General features: G+C 35.3%; 2 protein-coding genes across 3 annotated transcripts; both read left to right on the forward strand.

Moving 5' to 3' along the window:
- The first annotated feature begins 2,025 nt into the window (after positions 1-2,025).
- LOC109809751 (F-box/FBD/LRR-repeat protein At4g26340) lies at positions 2,026-4,422 on the forward strand. Its single transcript, XM_020373140.3, has 2 exons — positions 2,026-3,321; positions 3,667-4,422. The coding sequence occupies exons 1-2, from the start codon at positions 2,608-2,610 to the stop codon at positions 4,069-4,071; spliced, it is 1,119 nt and encodes a 372-aa protein (XP_020228729.1). The 5' UTR covers positions 2,026-2,607; the 3' UTR covers positions 4,072-4,422.
- A 5,638-nt stretch (positions 4,423-10,060) lies between these two features.
- LOC109809220 (putative inactive dual specificity protein phosphatase-like At4g18593) lies at positions 10,061-21,749 on the forward strand. Of its 2 annotated transcripts, none has more exons than XM_020372469.3 (4): positions 10,061-10,154; positions 10,337-10,396; positions 21,018-21,319; positions 21,411-21,749. In XM_020372469.3, the coding sequence occupies exons 3-4, from the start codon at positions 21,055-21,057 to the stop codon at positions 21,584-21,586; spliced, it is 441 nt and encodes a 146-aa protein (XP_020228058.1). In that variant the 5' UTR covers positions 10,061-10,154; positions 10,337-10,396; positions 21,018-21,054; the 3' UTR covers positions 21,587-21,749. The 2 variants fall into 2 exon arrangements, with proteins under 2 accessions (XP_020228058.1, XP_020228057.1); XM_020372468.3 differs by having other exon boundaries at positions 10,113-10,131.
- Positions 21,750-23,372: the final 1,623 nt, after the last annotated feature.

Consider the following 23,372-nt stretch of genomic DNA (forward strand, 5'->3'; position numbering starts at 1 on the left):
TTAATTTAGTATTGCTTAAGGAATTACATGATTTTTTTGGATTAAGACGTGAGTTATCTATGGAAGGTGAAGTGAAAGAATGGTATGTGATGTGCCTATCAATAAGATTGATAGTGTATAAGAAGAATTGAAATTTTATGATATCGAGAAACCTATGAGTTATGAGACATGTGATATGTGTAAGTGAAACAAGTGAACAAGCCTAAATATTGGCGGTGAAGTGAAATGTGAAATATGATGTGATGTGAATATAATTTGTTGGTTGCGCATAAGAGTCTATGTGTGACATTTATCATTTGCATAAAATTATTTTTGTGTGATGGGTTTGATGTGAAATACGCTATCAGGGAAGGTCCTTCTCGTATAAAAGCTTGAGGATTCCATGATCGTTGGAGATAACTAGGTTTGTGAGCCCTAGTCATGCCATGTTTTGTGTATGGGGTGAAACTTGGTCAACATAGCTATCTTGATACGCCACTGGTGTATTTCCTTTTAGTGAAAGTGTTGTGATTGCTTGACCTGACATGTACTCCTAAACTACTCAACCTTCAAGTAGTAATAAAGTGATTTACTGGTCCCACATGCATGTAGCTCAGAGAGTTTTGTCCTTACATATGCATAACATGTTTTATACATTGAACTGTGATGTGATGATGTGTGGAATGTTAGAATGCGAATAAATTCTTATTAATTTATTGTTGTTAATTATTGATATATGAATTATATGATTATGTTATGTATTTTTGTATGTGCGAGGCTACTCGACCATTTCCTACACCGGTAGCTGGAGTGAGATATATTCTCACTCCCTTGTTTCCTTATGTTTTGTTTTGGATTGTTTATGTAGGTGACTTTGATTTTGAAGGAGTTTAAATTGTTGATGGGATTAGTCTAATAGGATGTGACATCAGGATTTTTAGCATAAAAAATATTTTTTTGTTTTATTGAAAACGAAATTTTAGCTTATTTGATTTTCACGGTGTTTTTGCAAAGTGTAATGAATTTCTTGTAATTATTTATTTTGGTTTTTAGTTCTTGGATACTAGATTTTGAATGTGTTACCTTTTGTCCACAGTTTTAGTTGATGAATGAAGTATTTTTCAAAATTATTATTTTATATTATTGTATGCATGCATGTAAGGCAGAGGGTGTCACACATCCAAACTTGTAAATGAAAAAAATTAGAAAAAAAAATGAAGGAGGAAATAAAAGAAAAATTCAAAAATAGAAAAGTTATAAAAGAGAAAAAGGATCGGTGGTCTCTTCGATCCTTTCTCTCTTTTTAGAAAAAATAAAATAAAATATTTCCTTTCACTAGCTGCTTCGATCTTTGATGTTGGACCCCCTCACTTTATCTCCTTATCCTTATCCTTCTTTTTCCTCCATTGTCAACCTTTTTTGCTCGTGTAGAACTATTATTTTGGAACTATGCACCTTCTTTACTCCTTTCTTCTACCTTTTCTTTTTCTTTTTCTTTTTTGAAATTTTTAGCCTTTTTTTATAAATTTAAGTATAAATTTGACCTATTATTTGTTATAGATTCTTTCCTAAGCTTGGGTTGATATTTTTAAAAGCCTTGTATGACATATAATTAGTCTATTTAAAAGCTTATTTTACAATAACATTCTTAAATACATTAATATCCATACTTTTAAATAAGCCAACAAATTTATTTTTAATTACACATGCAAGTTTTTTTTTAATTTGTGTTATAAAAAGATATTTTACTAGTATTATTAAAATTTAGAATTTAAAATAAAATAAAAAACTAATATAACAAGGACAACTCACATATAAATGTAATGAAAAAGGATAATCTTATCCAACAAAAAACTTTCTAAATATTTCATATATCTCATTTGGAATATTCAAAATAAACAACCATGGAAATGAAAAATATTCTTTGATAATTATTATTACTACATTATGTGCAAAGTAAAATTCATTATAATATATACAATTACTTCAATTATATTATAATTATATATAAGTAGTATTAAAATAAGAAATATTTGAATTTAACATGTACAATGACATGATTATACCTATAAAAGAGTGAGAAAAAAAATTGAAAACTATATTGGATAGTAGTATTAAGATATAGTAAGGTTGGCCTATCAAGTCTAGTAAGCTTTTTATAAGCATAAACTCAACCTTTTCAAATAAATAGATTTTTTTTAAAAGTCTAAATTTGATATTTTTAATAAATAGGTCAGGTTAGACTAGATTTTAAACAAGTTAGGTCATAGGTCCTTGTTTAAGACTTGACCTATTCTCATCCTTACTTTTAAACTTTTGAATCCTTTTTTCTCAACTTTTTTTTTCTTCTTTTCTTTCAAAGGACGTTATCATAATTTTATATATAAAAAATAGATGACATATACAAATAATATAACTGGTTACAACTTGTTACATCTGTTTCAAATTAATTTCATAATAAATTAGTCCAGCGAAGAATCGGCATATTACAAGGTACTTATTAAATGATCCACTCAAGAATTTGTCTATATAACATATCTACACAAAGTACTATTGAACCCACAAGAACAACCATTTCTACCTTTTTTAGTATCACCATTTTCCTTTCTTTCTCATCATAATCTTGAAATGGAAATGGAGGATAGGATCAGTGCCTTACCTGATGGCATCTTGTGCCACATACTCTCTTTTCTCCCAACTCGTGACACCATCACCACAAGCCGCCTCTCCAAGCGGTGGTGTCCATTATGGCGTTTCGTCCCTGCTCTCGATCTCCACCTAGATGATCAAACCTATCTTCAAAACGGCTGTATCTACTCCCCTTTCTTAAACTTTGCCTATGCCACCCTCCTTTCGCGCAATGTGCAACAACCCCTCATGCTTGCACGCTTACGCATCAACACTCGCGTGGGCCCAAACTACATCTTCCCAAAGGCCCACTTCAACATATGGATAAAGGCTGTCATTGAGCGTGGCATCAAGCACCTCCACCTCGAGATGCCCCTCACGCTCCCATTGCCTAGCAGTGTCTTCAATTGCAAAACCCTCGTTGTTCTCAAGTTATGGCAGGTTGGTGTCGACATTCTTCAGTCTGTTGACTTGCCCGTGCTCAAAATACTACATTTGGATTATGTTAGGGTGGGAGGGATTGAGTATATCTCCAGGATTCTTCGCGGGTGTCCTGTTCTGGAAGAATTAAGAGCCAATCGTGTCAATTTTGGTACTATTTTGGGGTATCAAAGCATGCCCAAATTGGTGAGGGTAGATATTGGCACTAGTTTTGGGGTTGAGTTTCCTCTCACGGTGGTGTCTAATGTGCAATCTCTTCGATTCTTCTTAGAGGTATGTACAAAAATGGCAAATTTGCTTAGTTTGGTAAAATGTTTTCATATTTTAGAAAATTATTATTTCCCAGATCTCGCCTTATTTTCCGTCAATCTTTGCCTAAGAGTAATGGAATCTTTTTATTAAAAAAAAGTTATTGTAACAAATTTTGTCTTATTGTCACACAAAGATTAAGTGATAAAATACTTTCTCATTAGTAAGGAAATGAGATCCACAGATTTTTAATAAGATTCATATTTGTTTCACTATACAATAAGTGATGGTGTTTAAAAGGGAAATTTTGTGTTATTAACATTGTTCATTTAGAATTACTTACAACTATTCTATCTTAAACTCTTGCAGTCGAACCACCGACATGGCTTTCCTTTGTTCCCAAATTTAATTCACCTTGAGCTTAACTTTGTGAGCTTTATTAAGTGGTATATGGTGTTTGAGTTACTTATCCATTGCCCCAAGCTTCAAACTTTTGTCCTTAATAAGCCTATGGCAAGGATTCTCCCTCAGGATTGGGCTTGCCCTCGGTTTGTTCCCGAATGCATTTCTTCACAGCTTAGGAGGTGCACTGTTATGAATTATAAAGGCACAGAGTGTGAGCTGCAATTTGTGAAATATATATTGCATCATGCAAGAGCTTTGCAAACCATGACAATCCAACATGGCTTAAATATGTGGGAAAAGTTTGGAATGCTACAACAATTGGCCATGTGCCCAAGGGGCTCTGCAACTTGCAAACTTCTATTTAAATGATACTTAATAGGCCTATAGGTTGGTTTAAATTGTTCCTTAATAATTTTCAGTTGGCTTAATTTTCAGTTGGATTCTGCATATGATGCAACTTATATAAGTTTTAAACTTATGATATAGTATTGTTATAAACTTATGATATGTATTAGTTGTTAAATGAATATTTGGTTTCTCACATTTATGTTTGTGTGTATATTACTGATTAACTCGTTCAGTGTCCATATTTGTATGCTTCATTTCGTATTTAATAAAAAATGTAATTTTTTATATATATAATATAAAATTAATGTTATGGTAAATATTAAAATTATCATCAAGATATTTGAAACAAGAATTAAATATATTTTTAAGACATACAAAATGAACAAGTTTTTATTTTAGTTTCTGGAAATTTATTTGCTTATTTATTATCTTTCTAAAATTTGAAATTACTATTTTTAATCTTTATCATGATGTGATCATTTTTATCTATTTATGTGATTTAAAATATAAAATTTTCTAATGTTTATAATTTTATTGTAAGAAAGTGTTTAACTACAAGTCCACTTAACAATATAAATTTTTTTTAATTCCCAATATAATATAAAAATAAGTTATCTAAATCAAAATTCATCACTTTGGTGTACATGATTACGGAGCCCCACGGAATACTAATATATCCGACTTGTTAATAAGCATTTTAGACGATTTTAAACTGAGTATTGATTTGAATATGAAAAAAATGACGCAAGTGATGTCAACTGAATGTGAGTTTTTTAAAAAAATTTCATCTAAATCCACATCAGACTGAATAATAGACCAAAGTAATTTTATTTTACACTGTTATTACTCCAACTCTCTTGTACATTCAAAATCAAGTGTTTCCTTATTTGTTCTCTTTCTCACACATGTTTTACATTCATTTTTCTTCTCCTTATATAAAGGCACCAAATATCTTCATTTCACACCCAACTCACTTGCGAATATAAAAGAATGAAAACAGTTTCTGTTTTGAGTCAAATGCATGGTCTTGGTTTTGAATTTTTCCATCGAAAACTGTTTGTAACAACCGATGCTCACTCCTTTTTTTTGGTTCGTCCCGCCGACAGCAGTGACTAATCTCCTCGCCGACAGCAGTGCTTAAGCGTGGATCAACCCCTACCGTTGAATCATACGCTTCGGGTTACCGATGCTCACTCCTGCTTTTATTGTATAATTAATATTTTAGTTTTTCAATTTGACAAGTTAAATGTTTATTATATACTAAAGAGATAGAATATTTAAAGTTATGAATAATTATTTAGAGAAAATATAAAAATATTTTTTTACATCCATAGAGTATAATGGTCTACTAAAAAGTGAAGATCAAAAGAATAATTATCTAAATATGTCTCTTTTATAATAGGTATACATAACTATATTTTATAATAAATTATATATATAAATAAATATTATATTAAAACATATAAAAGTATATTTAAAAATTATATAAATAAATAATTTTAAACTTAAGAATTATATTTTTTATTTAAAATAAATCATTTATATTATGACTCAATATTATTTTTAATTATTGATAATTTATTTTAAAAATATTAAATTTTAATTTATAAATAATAGATAAATAAAAAATTGAATTTGGCAAGAAATTTGAAAAAAACTCTAAAAGTTCTCTTGTCGAAGTATAATCCCTTATAAAATGTTCTTGAATAAGATAATCATTCGCATTTAATATATTAAAATTTCACTAATTAAATTTAACTTAAGATTAATTAAGACTCAAATAATCTTTTACAAAACTATGTATCTCTTAATACCAGTACAATAACATTATCATAGATATTTCAAATATCATAAATATTTAAAATAATAATAACAATTTTTTATAATATAAAAATTATATTATTTAATTTTATAATCTTCAAACATATGTGAAAAGTGAAATAAATAAAAATAACACTAGTAAAATATAAGAAAAATAGCATTGAATTAATATTATAATCATAGAAAGATAAAATAAAAAAAAGTATTACAACAGTAATAGTATAGTAATAGTCTAATAAAACACAATACTATAATAAAATAAAATAAATATATAATAATAAATTATTATTTTGATAATAAAAATAAATAATTTGTTTTGACAAAAAATAAATAATTTTATAAAATAAAAATTTAATTATAATTTTGATTCTTTATCTTATATTTTAAATTCATTTTAGTTCTTTATCTATTTTAATGTTAATTTTGATTTTTATCTTTTATATTTAAATAAATTTATTCCTTTTATAACAATGATGATTTTTAATTTTACAACATATTTTGAACCATTTTTTTTTATTGATATCAAAACATAAAATAATAAAATTCAATTGACATATAAATCTAAAAAGACTATAAATACAGTAAAAATTATATGAAATATATATACCATAATTAACTAAAAGATAATATAAAATTATATTTTTTGAAAATTTTAATTATATTTTAGAATTAGTTTTATGCAATTTTCACTTTATTGATGACACTCTTTTGTTTTTTTTTTTTTTTTGATAAAGATAGGAAAGATTTCGCAATGAGGATTGAACCTAGTTCCTCATGCTTCTAACTACTCAACCCCTCCCCACCCAACCCTAGTGGTCTGACACTCTTTTATTTGAATTTTAGTTACGTTTAATTGTTTTTATATAAGTAAATTTAATGAGAAATTTCAAAAATTTATGTCTCAAATTGAAAATAATTATTGTTTCAGAAGAACCAAATTAATCAAAATTTAGAAGACAAATAACTAAAATCAACATTTTAAAAGTTAAGGATTAAAATACGAATCTTTATCTTGCGTATTTCACTATTTTTCTTCAATGAGAGAGATTTTAGAGTTTTTTTTTTTACTTCTTTTTATCTAAATTAATTTTTATTTATCATAATTATTTATAAATTAAATTTTAAAATTTTTAAAATAAATTATTAATAAATAAAAATAATATTAAATTATAGTATAAATTGTTTATCATAAATTTAAAATATAATTTATGTGTTTAAAAATATCTATTTATACAAATTTTAAATATAATTTATATATTCAAACATAATATTTATTTATATATATAATTTATTATAAATTTTAATTATATATAATAAATATTTTGTCTATGCATTTCACAAATTAAAATATTAGTGAAAATCTCAAAATAATTAAAAGATTAAAAATATAATTTAATTTAAAATATACAAAATATTATAAAATATTTATACCCATAATATTCTATTGTACTGAGTCTAGAAAGACACTTTTGTGTAGATAAATATTATTTTTTTAATCTAATGTGAACATATTAAATATGATAAAATATATCTATATAAAAATGGATATTAAAGACGATTATAAAAGCATTGAATTGTTCTTATTAACAACTATTGACAAAAAAGTATTTCCAACCTTTATTTTAAATATATATATATATATATATATATATATATATATATAATATACTAAAAGTTAGTGAGCAATTATTAAAGGATTATAAAAATAAATTTATATCAAAATCTTTTTTTAACTTTAATTATCAGGAAAAACTGCATTGAACTCTAGTTTTTACAAAGTAAAGATTTCCTTTAATGTTAATTTTATTTAAATTCTTAAATTATATATAAAACTATCAAATTATCCAGATAAAAAATAATAAGTTTTTAATAATGTGGATGATTTTTCTCCTTTGTTCATTAATAAATTCCCTCTTTATTATTATTATTATATTTTTTCTTTTCTGAGTTTTTATTTAAACAATTCTTTTCAAATTATTTTTTATTTATGCAAACAAAAATATAGTTTTATAAAGATTATATAATTGTTCTTTTGGTAGTTCTAATATATGCAAAAAGAAAAATATATATTGTTTAGACTATAAAGTCGCATCCTTAATTAATACATTTAAAGTTATTTAAATTTCTTGAACTTAATTGTGAGTCATCAATATCATTAATAAAATTTTTAGATGAAAATAATTAATCACTTGTGTCTTTGTATAATCTAATAGTAAATGACATTCCTTTTATATTTTTACTATGTCACAATATAATAAAGTCCAAAGCATAAATATATCGGGTATATTGAATTAGGATTTCAATAGATTTTAAAAAATATTTTTTATGATAAAAAAGTCTTGTGGTATTCAATCAAGACTTTTTTTAATATAAAAAAGTTGTGGTATTCAATTAAGATAATCAAGATTTTTTTAAGAGTTTGTCAAAATTTAGTGATATTCAAAACATATTTTAGCCATCTATCAAAATTTTGGTGGTATTCAATTAAGAATTTTTTTTTACTTAGAAAAAGTCCGTTGATATTCAAAAATCTAAAAATTTCAATAAATTATTTTGAATACTGAATTTTGTAAGACTTTTTAATGTCATTTACATGCAATTTATTCATAAACAATCTCACCAAAACCTTTAAGATTTTTCATGACTTTTTTTTCTTTCTATTTATACTCTTTTTTTCTTCTTTTTTTTTTTCTTAAATATTTTCTCTCCCGCTATTCCCTCTTCTCTCTCTCTCTTTTTTCTCTATCTCATTTTTTTTATTCATCTCTCATTTGTCTCTTCTTTTTTTTTCTTTTCTTTTTAATTCTTTTCATATTTTTCTCTCTCTTCTCTCTCTTTCTCTCTCTCTCTCTCTCTCTCTCTCTTTTCTTGCTTCTCTTTTTCTCTTTCTTCTTTTTATCTCTTTTTATTCATCTTTCTCATTTATCTCTTCTTCTCGTCCTATCTTTTTTTATTTTTTTTATTTTTTATCTATCAGTTGATGTATAATTTATCAATATTCTTTAAGTATTAAAATTTAACTATTTGTTTTTAATAAAATTTAATGTTGAAATATACAATTTTGAAACACATATTAAAAAGACTTTGCAAGTCATAATAATGACTCACAAAATAAAAGTAAAATTTTTAATTTACGCCATACATCCTTAAAAAATGTAATTTATAGGATATTTAGTATTTTTAAATCACATTTCACAATTTTTAAGTTAGAACCTCTATTTTTATTTAAGATACAAATTAAACTTATATTAACATGCAACACTACATAACTTTGCAAAAAAATATCGTTCAGATGAATTTTTAATTAAATTAGTGGATGAATCTTTATCTTTAATATTATTAATTAATAAAGATAATAATTTTTAAACATATTGTTCGAACTTAGCATGAAAGAGAATGTGTCAATATATAAAGGATTACTATAACTTTAGATATGTGAAGAATGTTAATTAAGAAATATTAGAGTCAATTATTTGTATAAAAGACAATTATTTGTCAAAAAAAAATAGAAAAATTATGTTAGTTTTATTTTTCTTTATTATTTATGCTATATTTTTTTTATTAAATATTGTAATATTACAAATTAATATTTTTCTGTGAAATTCATAAAATCATTTAAAATCTTATAATGTAAATCCATTAAAATTTGGATTATAAAGTCTTAATTAAAATTGAAGTTTTAAAAATCTTTAAAAAAAATTCTAAAAATTAAGATATTTTTATAAAATCTTTTAAAATTTATGAAAATTCACAAAAAAAAATTATATTAAAATTTTCTTTCAAAATCTCAATCTAATACACTCTTACATTAATAACTATGCACTTTTTCAAGCATAAAAAAATTTAAATAATAAACAAGAATAAATTTTAATATATAAATAAATTAAAATTATAAAAAAAGGTAGTATGTGAAAAATAAATTATAAGATAAAAAAAAGTGAATATCAACTCACGTGAGGATTCTCAAAAAAGGTTATAAAAATTTCCCAAATATGATCGTGCAATTTTTAAAGAAAAATTCTACATCTTCGGATAAAATAGTCCGAAATGTATTCTGAATGTTTAAAAAATTAATTTAAATTATAAAACATTAAATAAAATAATTATTTAATAATAAATTTGTTAAAAAGTATTAATATTTTAAAATTTTGGACAATGTTTCATCTTATATTTGGAGAAAATAGCTGTCCTCATTTTTAAATGTTAAAATTGTCTGCATAATACCTAAACATAGAATTCCATCATAGAATCCCGAGATAGGTATAGATTTCTTGAGTTTACAGGTGGAACCTCACTCTTGTTTTAGCCCCGTTTCTCTTCTCATCTGAGAGATATTTCCTCAAATTCAATCAAGCATTCTCACAGTCACCCATTCACTCTCCTCAACAACACTGAAATAAAATAAAATAATAAAAAAAATTACAAAGGATAAAAAGCATAGACTTAGATTTTGTTCTTTTTGCAGTGGAATCAAAAGACAGAGATATCAGGATCTGGCTCTTTCCTCTCAGGAAAGGATTGATTGGTAACCCCTTTTTGCTTTATGCTTTTGTATAAATTATAGAGATATCAGAATCAGATAAATTTTTAATTTATTATCTGATCCTGTATTCACTCGCATATTGCTCCGTGTGGAAATGAAATTTAAATTTTTGTAAATCTGAGTTTGATGCCATTGTAAATTTTATGATTTCTGTATGTTGCTTTGGCTCATTAATTTAACGCAATGTTAGTTGCATATTAAGTGTTTGATAAAATGCCAAGTTTGTGAACATGTTAAATCTTGTGTGTAAGGAAGGAGAGTTTGTTACAGGGTCAGTTATGAGTTAGTTAGTTACTTGTTCTCTTTCCTTGGGGCTTAAGATGTTTGACAGGATGTCTCCTTTGAATCCATTTGTGGTACATATATGCAGATGCAGTTAAATTTATACAGAGCATTGTTAAAATTAAATATCGTTTTTACACAAAATTTAAATGATATAATTTTACCTGCAATCGAAAAGGTTATGAGTGTCTTTAATAAGTTATTTTACAATTATGTTATTAGAATATCTAAGTTATAATTCACAAACTGTGACTTTTCGCTCACTATTTACTTAATCCTTCTTTCTTGGTTCTGGATATACCTTCATTGTTGGATCCATGTGTTTAAGCCTGTGCTAGTTGGTTGATGGCAGGGTAGATTCATTTGGTTTTAGTTTCTTATACTCTTGTCTTTAGTGCTAAGAAGTTGATTCAATGATCTTTGAACATTGTACTGCTTTCTGTTTTTCATGTGCGGTTTTAATATTAATCTTCTGATTTGGTTTGAGGTGCATCATGCATTCTAGTTAGCTTAAGGTTTATGTGAATATGATCTGTTTATTTTAGAGCTAGTCACACTGACCTTGCGGCTTGGTAGTTTAGATAACATTGCCTGGTAACTGGTGGTTTAAGAGGTTGATATGATATGTTTTGAATTGGGAATGACTTAAAATGGAAGTGTCTTTGCCCCTTAATTTTGCATGTGTTACCGATAGATCCATTACATAGGTTGATTTGTGTAGCTCTTTCCAATTCTGTCGGTGGGTCCTGTAACGACCCGGCTGGCCACTACACTCACAACTACAGCGCACCGGAAACACTAGAAAGAATAGAACGAGTATATAAATATAGGATCTAGAATATAAATATATACAAATGTCCCAATCCGACTAGAGTTAGGGTGTACAATACAAAAATACATCCAAAGCCACTATACCAAGTAGCTGAAACAAACAAGACATCAAAAGGAGCCAGCTCCGCCTGCCAGCCGCAAACTCACCACTAGCCATCACCTATCCCTGTCCTGCTCCCATACATAGTATGATCATCGCAATCCATCCACATGGAAACAACAAAAGGATAAGCTATCATAAAATGAACAACATATAGGAAGATTTAAGTAATATGAACAACTACAACTATCAACACTTCATCAACATACATCCCGTCGATTTTACAGCATAATCATCAATAAGCATACAATGCGTCGTCACGCATATCATCTCGGAGATCTCCTACAACAACTCAGTCTTTCGGCCTATAACAACTCAACCTTGCGACCTACAACAACTCAGCCTTGCGGCCTACAACAACTTAGCCTTGCGGCCTACATCATCAAATATCAACATACAACACAACACAACTTTACAGCTCAACATATCAACTTACAACAATATACAACTGATACAACTCAACATATCAACTTACAACGTTAACCACAAGTCATCTCATTATAATCAACAACTTCGACTTGAACTCAACATAAAGAACCTCTAACATCCATTTGTGAAATCACATCTCCGCGCCCGGCGCACTCGTGGTTGCGCCCAGCGTGATGCAACCAGAGAGCACCAGGGCTAGCGCGCCCAGTGCAAACATGCCCGCGCCCGGCGGGACTTATCTAGAGAGCCCAAGGCTCACACGCACCTAGCGCAATACCAAATTGCGCCCAGCGCATGCCAGGCAGAGATTCCAAGGAGTCTTATGCGCCCGGCGTGCCCAAACCCGCGTCCAGCTCGGGGAAGGCAGAGACCCCCCCCTTGGTCTCGCGCCCAGCGCAATTCAAATTGCGCCCAGCGCCCTCAAGGCAGAGACCCCCAAGGAGTCTCACGCCCAGCGCGACGAGGGTCGCGCTTAGCGCACACCCAAAAGCCCCAAAGTTTGCCACAACTGGTATCGCGCCCAGCGAGGTCCAAGTCACGCCCAGCGCGGACCATCCAGAGACCCACATTCTCAAGCATGCCTGGCGCATCCAACCTCGCGCCCGGCGGCTTGCCTAAATGGAGTCCCCTGGTGGCCACGCGCCCGGCGCGAAGAACTGCGCTCAGCGCGAAGCCAAGCAACAGCGCACCAAGTTCAAAAATTCAGTCCAAAACCTGCAAGAAACTTCAGAAACTCCACATGCAACTCAATCAAACTACCACATTTTCATCAAACATCTCAAAAACACCATCTTTTTCAACATGCAATCAAAATTAAAGAAGACCCCAAATTTTCATCAAGAACCTCAAGACTTCAAGAAAACCACATTCTACCAAAACTCAGCCAAAATCAACCAACATCAACTGCTAATGAGTTTGCAAAAACTCATTCTCAACCTATTCCAACAACAAAACTAGCTTCCCTTACCTCGGGGAAAGAATCCGAGCTTCCGGGAAATGGAGGACGAAGGGAAGAAGAAGGAGTTTGAAAACGAACGGAGAAGAGAGACAACTTCAGCTAGCTCTGCCCTAAGCTTGATCAGCACTTTCAAAAACCAAGGCCACCACAAGGAAGATTAATCAGCAACAAGGAAAAGAAGAGAGTGAGAGTGAGTTGAGAAGAAGAAGGTGAATCAGCCAAAGTGAGTGAAGGTAGGGTTTGGGGAAGAAAAGAAAAGGAAAGAGTTTCACAACCTCCCCAACAACAAGAGTTTTTGTCCCCGAAAACAGACTTACTTGGGAAAAGAAACAGATACCGCTCCCTGAACTGCTGCTCCACCTCCCAAGTAGCCTCACCGGTAGCTGCATCCCACAATACTTTTACCAGAGCAATAGACTTGCCCCTCAGCTCCTTCAGTTTACGATCAATTACAGCTACTGACAATTTCTCAAAAGTCAGGTTCTCCTTCACCTGTACATCATCTAGCTCCACCACATGACTCGGGTCATGGACGTACTTTCTTAGCTGGGAGACATGAAACACATTGTGTAGGTTTGAAAGAGACGGTGGCAAGGCCAACCGATAAGCAACCGGACCCACACGCTGTATGATCTGATAGGGACCCACGAACCTCGGTGTCAACTTCCTTGCCTTTAGTGCTCTACCCACACCAGAAGTCGGAGTCACCTTCAGAAACACATGCTCCCCTTCGACAAACTCCAAAGGCTTCCGCCTCTTGTCAGCATACGACTTCTGCCTACTCTGAGCAGTCTTCATCCTTTCCTGAATCATCTTCACTTTCTCAGTAGTCTGTAGGATTAGCTCCGGACCTACCACCACTGACTCACCATCCTGATACCAGCACAGAGAAGTCCTACATCTTCTGCCATACAACGCTTCAAATGGTGCCATCCCAATGCTTGCATGAAAACTGTTGTTGTAGGTGAACTCAACCAATGGTAGGACCTCCTCCCAGCTACCCAAATGGTCTAACACACAAGCCCTAAGCAGATCCTCCAAGGACTGGATTGTCCTTTCTAACTGACCATCCGTCTGCGGATGATAAGCAAAACTCAGCTTCAACTTCGTGCCTAAGGCTTGGTGTAGACTCTGCCAAAATCTGGAAGTGAACCTTGGATCTCTGTCGGAAATAATACTAGAAGGCACCCCATGCAGCCGTACTATCTCCCTCACATACAACTGTGTCAGCTTCTCCAAGGACCACTTGATGTTGACAGGCAAGAAATGCGTACACTTGGTCAACCGGTCTATAATCACCCAGATAGCATCACTATTCCTAGCTGACCTAGGCAACCCCACAATGAAATCCATAGTAATGCTATCCCACTTCCACTCTGGAATCTCAATCTGCTGCATCAACCCACTCGGCTTCTGATGCTCGACCTTTGCCTTCTAACAGGTCAGACAGGCCGCCACATACTCAGTTATCTCCCTCTTCATGTCAGGCCACCAGAAAGTCCTCCTGAGGTCCTGGTACATCTTAGTCATACCCGGATGTATGCTAAGTCTACTCTTGTGGCCTTCCTCCAACACAGCTTTCTTCAGCTCAGCATTCTGAGGTAGGCAGACTCTGCCCTTGAACCTCAAGATTCCATCTTCTCCCAGTTCGAAGCCAACAACCTTCTCGGTACCCAACAAACCAAGAAGCTTCACCAACTCAACATTTTGTAACTGCTTAAGTCCAACCTGCCTCAAGAACTCATTAGTTATGGTGACCGTCCCACAACTAATGTGATCCTGAGCTAACTCCACATTGAGGTTCAAATCTCTGAATTCCTCAATTAGTTCCAACTCCCTCACCATCATACTCGACATGTGGATGGATTTCCTACCCAGCGCGTCCGCCACAACATTGGCCTTACCAGGATGGTACATCAACTGGAAGTCATAGTCCTTCAGAAACTCCATCCACCGTCTCTGCCTCATGTTCAGCTCCTTCTGATCAAACAGATACTTCAGACTCTTATGATCACTAAAGACGCTGAACCGAGCACCATACAAATAGTGTCGCCATATCTTCAAGGCAAAAACAACAGCTGCCAACTCCAAGTCATGAGTGGGATAATTCCTTTCGTGGTTCTTCAGTTGCCTTGAAGCATAGGCCACCTCTTTCCCGTGTTGCATCAGCACACACCCAAGACCTTGGTGAGAAGCATCACAATACACATCAAAGGGCTCACCAGAATCCAGCAACACCAACACAGGAGAAGTAGTCAACCTCCTTTTCAACTCTACAAAACTCCGCTCACAGGCGTCCGTCCAGATGAACGGCTGCTCCTTCCTTGTCAGCTGGGTCAGAGGCACTACTATCTTAGAAAATCCTTCAATGAACCGACGATAGTAGCCTGCCAAACCCACAAAGCTCCGAATGTCAGTGACAGTCCTCGGACGTTCCACCGACTCCACCTTAGCCGGATCAACAACAATCCCCTCAGCTGAAATCACGTGGCCCAAGAACTTCACTTCATCTAACCAGAATTCACATTTTGAAAGCTTAGCATACAGTTGCTTCGCCTTCAAAATCTCCAGCACCACCCTCAAGTGCTCTCCATGCTCTTCCTGGGTTCTTGAATAAATCAAGATATCATCAATGAACACCACCACGAATTTATCCAAGAACGGCCAGAAGATCCTGTTCATGTAATCCATGAACACTGCAGGGGCGTTGGTCACACCAAACGGCATCACGACATACTCATAGTGACCATACATAGTCCTGAAAGCAGTCTTCGGTATGTCACCCTCCTTCACCCTAATCTGGTGATAGCCTGACCTCAAGTTGATCTTAGTAAACACCGATGCTCCCCTCAGCTGATCCATCAAGTCATCTATCCGGGAAAGAGGATATTTGTTCTTAATGGTCAACTTATTCAACTGTCGGTAATCAACACACAGTCGACTACCTCCATCCTTCTTCACCAACAGCACAAGAGCACCCCACGGCGAAACACTCGGCCGCACCAACTGCTTCTCCAATAGGTCTTCCAACTGACCTTTCAACTCAATCAGCTCGGCAGGAGCCATCCTATAGGGAGCCACCGACACTGGCCCCGCACCTGGAACCAGATCAATGCTAAACTCCATCTCCCTAACAAGAGACAACCCAGGCACCTCATCAGGAAACACCTCAGCAAAGTCTCTCACCACATTTATCTCAGAAATGACCCTCTCAGTCTCCACACTCATCATAGCAAGCAGAAGGAAGCACTCCGCTCCATCTCTCAGCATTGATTCAGCTTGACCAGCTGAAATCAACAACTCATCCTCTTCCTGTGGAAAGATCAACCGCCTATTGGCACAATCTATAAGGATACGATTGGCAGATAACCAATCCATCCCTAAGATTATGTCAATATCAACCAAAGGCAAACAAATCAAGTTTGCCTTGTACTTCTTCCCATTCGCAACAATAGGGCAGCCAACACACAGCTCAGAGCAACTACTGAAGCAGAAGCGGGCGTCGACACTAGCAGTCTCAACCCCAAGTCACACACAGGCACACCCAACATAACAACACAGGCATAGGAAATAAATGAATGGGAAGCCCCAGAATCAAACAAAAGCATCACATCCTTACCAGCAGCCTTGCCCTTCCCCTTCACTAGGTCAGAAGAAGTCTAAGCCTCAGCACCCGTCAAAGCAAACACCCTACCAGTTGTAGTGGGTCTGTCACCCCTCTGAGTCTCAGCCCTCTGCACACTACTCCTTTGAGTATCAGCTCTCTGCGCATCACTCCTCTGAGTACTCCTCTCCGGTCTACTCCTGGTGGGACAGTTGAAAGACACATGGCCCATCTGCTGACATCTGAAACATCTATTTTCAGTGTGTGGATAATCCTTGATCAAATGGGATCCACCGCACCTGTAACACCTAAGGGCAGCACCTCCACCCTGTCCTCCTCCTCTGGTAGTCTCAGCACCTAATGACAGGACCCCCTTGCTGTGGTTGGGGCCTATCATACGGCTTCCTCTGACTTCCACCTCCTTTCTTGGACCCAGCTTGTCCCTCAGTAGCTCCGATCACACGGTTACCCCCTTCTAACCTCTTCACAATCTTTGCCTTCTCTACTAAGGCCGGAAACTCGGTGATGGCCATAGGCACCACCACCTTCTTCAACTCATACTTCAGACCCTCAGCAAAATTTCTGCACTTCCAGGCCTCAGAAATAGCCTGTGAATAAAAATGAGCCAGGTGCTCGAACCTCATCGCATAGATACAAATAGCCCTCCCTGGTGTAACCGCATGAACTCGGCCTCCTTGGCGTGCCTCATGCTCTCCGGAAAATACTTCTCCATGAACACTGTCCGAAAGCACTCCCAGTCAACTGTAACTCCTCTCGCCACAAGCATCTGATAAGTGCCCCTCCACAAATGCTCGGCCTCTCCCACAAGCATATACACAACATATGCCAACCTCTTCTCTGGAGAACATCCCAGAACGGCAAAAATCTTCTCCAACTCACATATCCAGCGGTCAGCTGTCTCTGGATCTGCATCTCCCGCAAACTGTGGAGGATGACACTTTCGGAACTCAACTAGGTCGCGGCTCTCCTGTGACCCCGTGGGCCTTGCTGCACCAGCTGCAACTCTTTCAGCCTCCATCCTAGCAAAATAAGCATTTTGTTGCTGCATAGCCATAGCCATCATCTCTATGGCACGGGCTATCTGTTCGTTGGTTCTAGTCATCGTCTACAAAAAATAACAGCATCTTCAGTATACTACCACTCAACCAAACAACAATTAACAACATAGCAAACAACACAACAAGACAGCACAACACAGAGTTAACACAACAAAAGCCTAAAGGAACCACCCCAAAGAGTGTCCACTAGACTCGACCTACTATGATACCACTAAAGTGTAACGACCCGGCTGGCCACTACACTCACAACCACAGTGCACCGGAAACACTAGACAGAATAGAACGATTATATAAATATAGGATCTAGAATATAAATATATACAAATGTCCCAATCCGACTAGAGTTAGGGTGTAAAATACAAAAATACATCCAAAGCCACTATACCAAGTAGCTGAAACAAAAAAGACATCAAAAGGAGCCAGCTCCGCCTGCCAGCCGCAGACTCACCACTAGCCACCACCTATCCTTGCTCTGCTCCCATACATAGTATGATCATCGCAATCCATTCACATGGAAATAACAAAAGGGTAAGCTAGCATAAAAAGAACAACATATAGGAAGATTTAAGTAATATGAACAACTACAACTATCAACACTTCATCAACATACATCCCGTCGATTTTACAGCATAATCATCAATAAGCATACAATGCGTCGTCACGCATATCATCTCGGAGATCTCCTACAACAACTCAGTCTTTTGGCCTACATCAACTCAGCCTTGCGACCTACAACAACTCAGCCTTGCGGCCTACAACAACTCATCCTTGCGGCCTACAACAACTCAGCCTTGCGGCCTACATCATCAAATATCAACATACAACACAACACAACTTTACAGCTCAACATATCAACTTACAACAATATACAACTGATACAACTCAACATATCAACTTACAACGTTAACCACAAGTCATCACATTATAATCAACAACTTCGACTTGAACTCAACATAAACAACCTCTAACATCCATTTGTGAAATCACATCTCCGCGCCCGGCGCACTCGTGGTTGCGCCCAGCGTGATGCAACCAGAGAGCACCAGGGCTAGCGCTCCCAGCGCAAACATGCCCGCGCTCGGCGGGACTTATCCAGAGAGCCCAAGGCTCACACGCGCCTGACGCAATACCAAATTGCGCCCAGCGCATGCCAGGCAGAGACTCCAAGGAGTCTCACACGCCCGGCGTGCCCAAACCCGCGTCCAGCGCGGGGAAGGCAGAGACCCCCCCTTGGTCTCGCGCCCAACGTAATTCAAATTGCGCCCAGCGCCCTCAAGGTAGAGACCTCCAAGGAGTCTCACGCCCAGCGCGACGAGGGTCGCGCTTAGCGCACACCCAAAAGCCCCAAAGTTTGCCACAACTGGTATCGCGCCCAGCGAGGTCTAAGTCACGCCCAGCGCAGACTATCCAGAGACCCACATTCTCAAGCACGCCCGGTGCATCCAACCTCGCGCCCGGCGACTTGCCTAAATGGAGACCCCTGGTGGCCACGCGCCCGGCGCGAAGAACTACGCTCAGCGCGAAGCCAAGCAACAGCGCACCAAGTTCAAAAATGCAGTCCAAAACCTACAAGAAACTTCAGAAACTCCACATGCAACTCAATCAAACTACCACATTTTCATCAAACATCTCAAAAACACCATCTTTTTCAACATGCAATCAAAATTAAAGAAGACCCCAAATTTTCATCAAGAACCTCAAGACTTCAAGAAAACCACATTCTACCAAAACTCAGGCAAAATCAACCAACATCAACAGCTAATGAGTTTGCAAAAACTCATTCTCAACCTATTCCAACAACAAAACTAGCTTCCCTTACCTCGGGGAAAGAATCCGAGCTTCCGGGAAATGGAGCACAAAGGGAAGAAGAAGGAGTTTGAAAACGAACGGAGAAGAGAGACAACTTCAGCTAGCTCTGCCCTAAGCTTGATGAGCACCTTCAAAAACCAAGGCCACCACAAGGAAGATTAATTAGCAACAAGGAAAAGAACAGAGTGAGAGTGAGTTGAGAAGAAGAAGGTGAATCAGCCAAAGTGAGTGAAGGTAGGGTTTGGGGAAGAAAAGAAAAGGAAAGGGTTTCACAGGTCCGGTGACCTGTGCCCAAGATCCATACTTTCTTAGGTTTTTCAGCGGACTGAGAAAATTGACGGAGACCCATCTGTGAACAATGAAAGCCAATTTCACAATCGTTAATAATGTCACGATGAAGGGCATCACAAACCATAGGGGTTGGGTTGGGACTTGAGCCTAGCAATTATACAACATTTCTCTCCACTATGACATCAAACCCAACAATATCCTCAAACCAGCTGAGCCACAGCCAGACCTGCATATAACCAAAATCCAAGCAACACAAAATTGAGACCCAAAGTTGAAGCTTGTCAGAGATGATTTTGAGAGAAAAGACATGTTGTCAGCAAAGCTTAGCCAGGGGGTTTTGGGGGCTTCTATAGCTTGGCGGAAGAAGAGGGATTAAAAGGGAGGGTGAATTTGACATCATCAGCCTCAGATTTTCTGCCACAGCAGCAAAAGTTGTCTTATCTGGCGATTTGAGAGGAGGAATCAAGGTCAGATTGGAAGTGAATTAAGCAAGTGAGAAAACATATGAACGGTAATTTCAGTGGAATCCATTTTATGCTACAGGGGGGCAGTATGGGCTAGTGTGAACTGGGTTATGTGAGTTAATGTGCAATGTTTCTATAGATCCATACCCATAGAGAGATATATCAAAACTTTAATTTCTTATTCAACACTATTTTGTTATCTCCGTCCAATGAACATAAAGCTTTATTAATATCATTGTATGGCCATGCTTAGCCAAAATATATACATCTTGCATCTTCATTGTTCACTTATTTGTTTAGAAGGACCTCAAAACTCAATAGCCACTAATGTTAACAGTGCTACTTGATTTTTATTTTTTTTTGCAGCTTCCACATACAATATATTTCTATATGATTTGCATGATATTGATTGATATGTGATTTTACTATGCACATAATGGAACTAAAATCTAAAACCTATAACTGTGGGTTTCTCTGTATTTTTGTTCTGAACTTTAAAAATTATGCCCTAATGCTAATGTGTTCTACCTAAAAGAAGATTACTCTGTTGAAAATTGTTATCTGACTCCACTTGCTAATTGCAATTTTATTTGTCTGTGATTCGGACATCAAATTCTTTCTTTAATTCTACTTTTAGATTCTTTAAATTTATTTATCCTTCATGTCTTTCATGCCTGTATGAATGGATAATAGACACTTATTAGTTCTGTATATGTTAATTTTTTCTTCTATACTCTTTTGCTTATAAATTCGCAGCGTATCCATCAGAATATCATTTGATTATTCAATACAAATGGCTGAACCTAGTAGCTCTCTGAGGGAAACCACAACCAAACCTCAAGATATAACGGAAACCACAACCAAACCTCAAGTTATATACCGGTGTAAGAAATGCAGAAGAATTGTTGCTTCAGAGGAAAATATAGTTTCCCATGAGCGTGGAAAAGGAGAATCAAGCTTCAAGTGGAAAAAGAGAAGCGGTGAATCCTGGGAAACGGAAAAGCAACCATCTGATTGCACCTCAATATTTGTTGAGCCCATGAAATGGATGCAAGCAGGTACTTGTTAAATTTTCCTCGTATTTTTTTTATTTGTCATAAAATCGTTTTCAAACGTCACACTAACACTGAATATGGATTGGCTTGGAAGTACAAGAAGGACATGTGGAGGAGAAACTTCTCTGTATGGGTTGTAATGCTCGTTTGGGTAACTTCAACTGGGCTGGTATGCAGTGCAGCTGTGGAGCCTGGGTTAACCCTGCATTTCAGCTGCATAAAAGCAGATTAGATGAGTGCTATATGTCAAGTGTAAACGAACCACATTGAGAAAATGGACGTTATCCTTTTTATGAATAAAAGACATATTAGCTTAGCTGGGAATTGGAAGGTTATCTATTACAACTTTATGCTTGTCATTGAATGAAACATTATATATGGGTCTTATTATGCTAATATGCAATGAATATGTTTGGATATAAGTTTAAAAACACTTTTGAGAGTTTTTATGATGCATGGACACGACGTGGTATTGCCATGTCCCAATGTCTTACACTTTTCTTGAGCAGACATGCTGCGGATGCACCATTGCGTTCACACATACTGTGTGACACCCTTTACTCCACGTACATATTATACAATGAATATAAAGTACATTTCTTGAGTAAATAATTTTTTTTTAATCGAAACAAGGTTCTAAACACAAAGGTAAAGAGTTCACATTCATAATTTATAAATCATAGTTCAATGTAGAAATTACAACTTGTTAGGCAAGTAGCCATATAACTTAAGAGGGGACGGGAGTGAATTAAGTTTTTCAAGTTTTCCTCTTTTAAGAAATTTTTGAATTTCTTTCTTATAAATTCAATTCCTTAGATAAATTTATATGTAAAGAATGAAAATGCATACTACTTAAACACAATCAAAGGAATAAATAAAAGAGTAAGGAGAAGGAATTGCAAACTGATGGAACTAGGTGAGGAGATTGATGATTCCTTCACTTGCTCCATGCTTAGGACCGTGAATGCTATTGAGGTTAAGACTCCAATGACTCTTTGAAGCTCCTTGAAGTGTTCTTCAATGGAGAAGAAGCCTTGAAGTGGCTCGGTTACTCCTTAGCTTGAGGTAGAAGCTTAAGGAACCAAGGTAAGGTTGAAGCACCTTTGGAGAGAACTTAGGAGAGAAAGTTCTCTTCGGTTTTTGTGACTCTTGATTTAGAGAGAAAATTCAGATTTCATTTCTCAAATTGGTCAAAAGTGTTTTACAATCAAAGAATTACAAGTTTATAGGAGTAGGAAACTTGGAGAGCAAGCTAGTCTTGACCATGGTTCACTAGGAACCATGGTTGAGTCTAGATAAACCGTCCAAGGTCAAGAGGCTTGGAGAGCAAGCTTCTCACTTGGCTTGCTTGGTAAGCTAGCCAAGGAGAAGCTTGTGCTTCAAGCTTCCAAGCTTAAGAAACTCCATGAATTTCGTCCAAGTGTGAACACAAGTGTTCACACAAGTGTGAACACAAGTGTGAACACACTTCTAAGGTGGGCGGCTTCTTGGAATTAATTTACTCCTTTTGATTTGAAAATGGTTAATTTGGTTTAGTTAGGTTCATTCAATGGGAATGGAACCTAGCTAAATCAAATCTATGAAAAATTAGGAGTAAAATGAGTCCAATATGAAAAATTTAGCCTAGGACCACCTTTGGCTAAATTGCTAGGAGCACTCTCTAGCTTACTAAGGACACTCTCTAATTTGCTAATGCCACTCCTACTAGAAAACTAAGAAAAGAATGTATTTCTAGGTTAGGTTAAATGGAGTCAAAGTGTCCAAGTAACCTACCCTAGAATCAATATACAATAGCTACTAAAAAGGGAAATAAAGTGCCTTACAAATACAAAGGCAAAAATAACCTATACAAAAGAAACTATGTACAAAACATATGAAAAGGTCTTGAAGATCATCCCATTCCTCTTGGTTCTTTTATGATATCACCTCTTGGATTCCTTGGCCTTGGCCATAGTCTATCATCCCCTCCCTCTTGAAAAGGATTTGACCTCAAATCTCGAGGGTCCTCATGATTATTGGCCATACCTACAAATATATAATGAAATTCATCAGAAGT

This window comes from Cajanus cajan, chromosome 4, assembly GCF_000230855.2.
Source record: "Cajanus cajan strain Asha chromosome 4, NIPB_CcT2T_4, whole genome shotgun sequence".
In the NCBI taxonomy this organism is placed as follows: domain Eukaryota; kingdom Viridiplantae; phylum Streptophyta; class Magnoliopsida; order Fabales; family Fabaceae; genus Cajanus; species Cajanus cajan.

Excerpts from the sequence above, each read along its gene's own strand:
- LOC109809751 (XM_020373140.3), top strand. The coding sequence starts at position 2,608 with ATGGAAATGGAGGATAGGATCAGTGCCTTACCTGATGGCATCTTGTGC. Across the intron at positions 3,322-3,666 it reads CTCTTCGATTCTTCTTAGAG|TCGAACCACCGACATGGCTT; the intron begins GTATGTACAAAA and ends AAACTCTTGCAG.
- LOC109809220 (XM_020372469.3), top strand. The coding sequence starts at position 21,055 with ATGGCTGAACCTAGTAGCTCTCTGAGGGAAACCACAACCAAACCTCAA. Across the intron at positions 21,320-21,410 it reads CATGAAATGGATGCAAGCAG|TACAAGAAGGACATGTGGAG; the intron begins GTACTTGTTAAA and ends TTGGCTTGGAAG.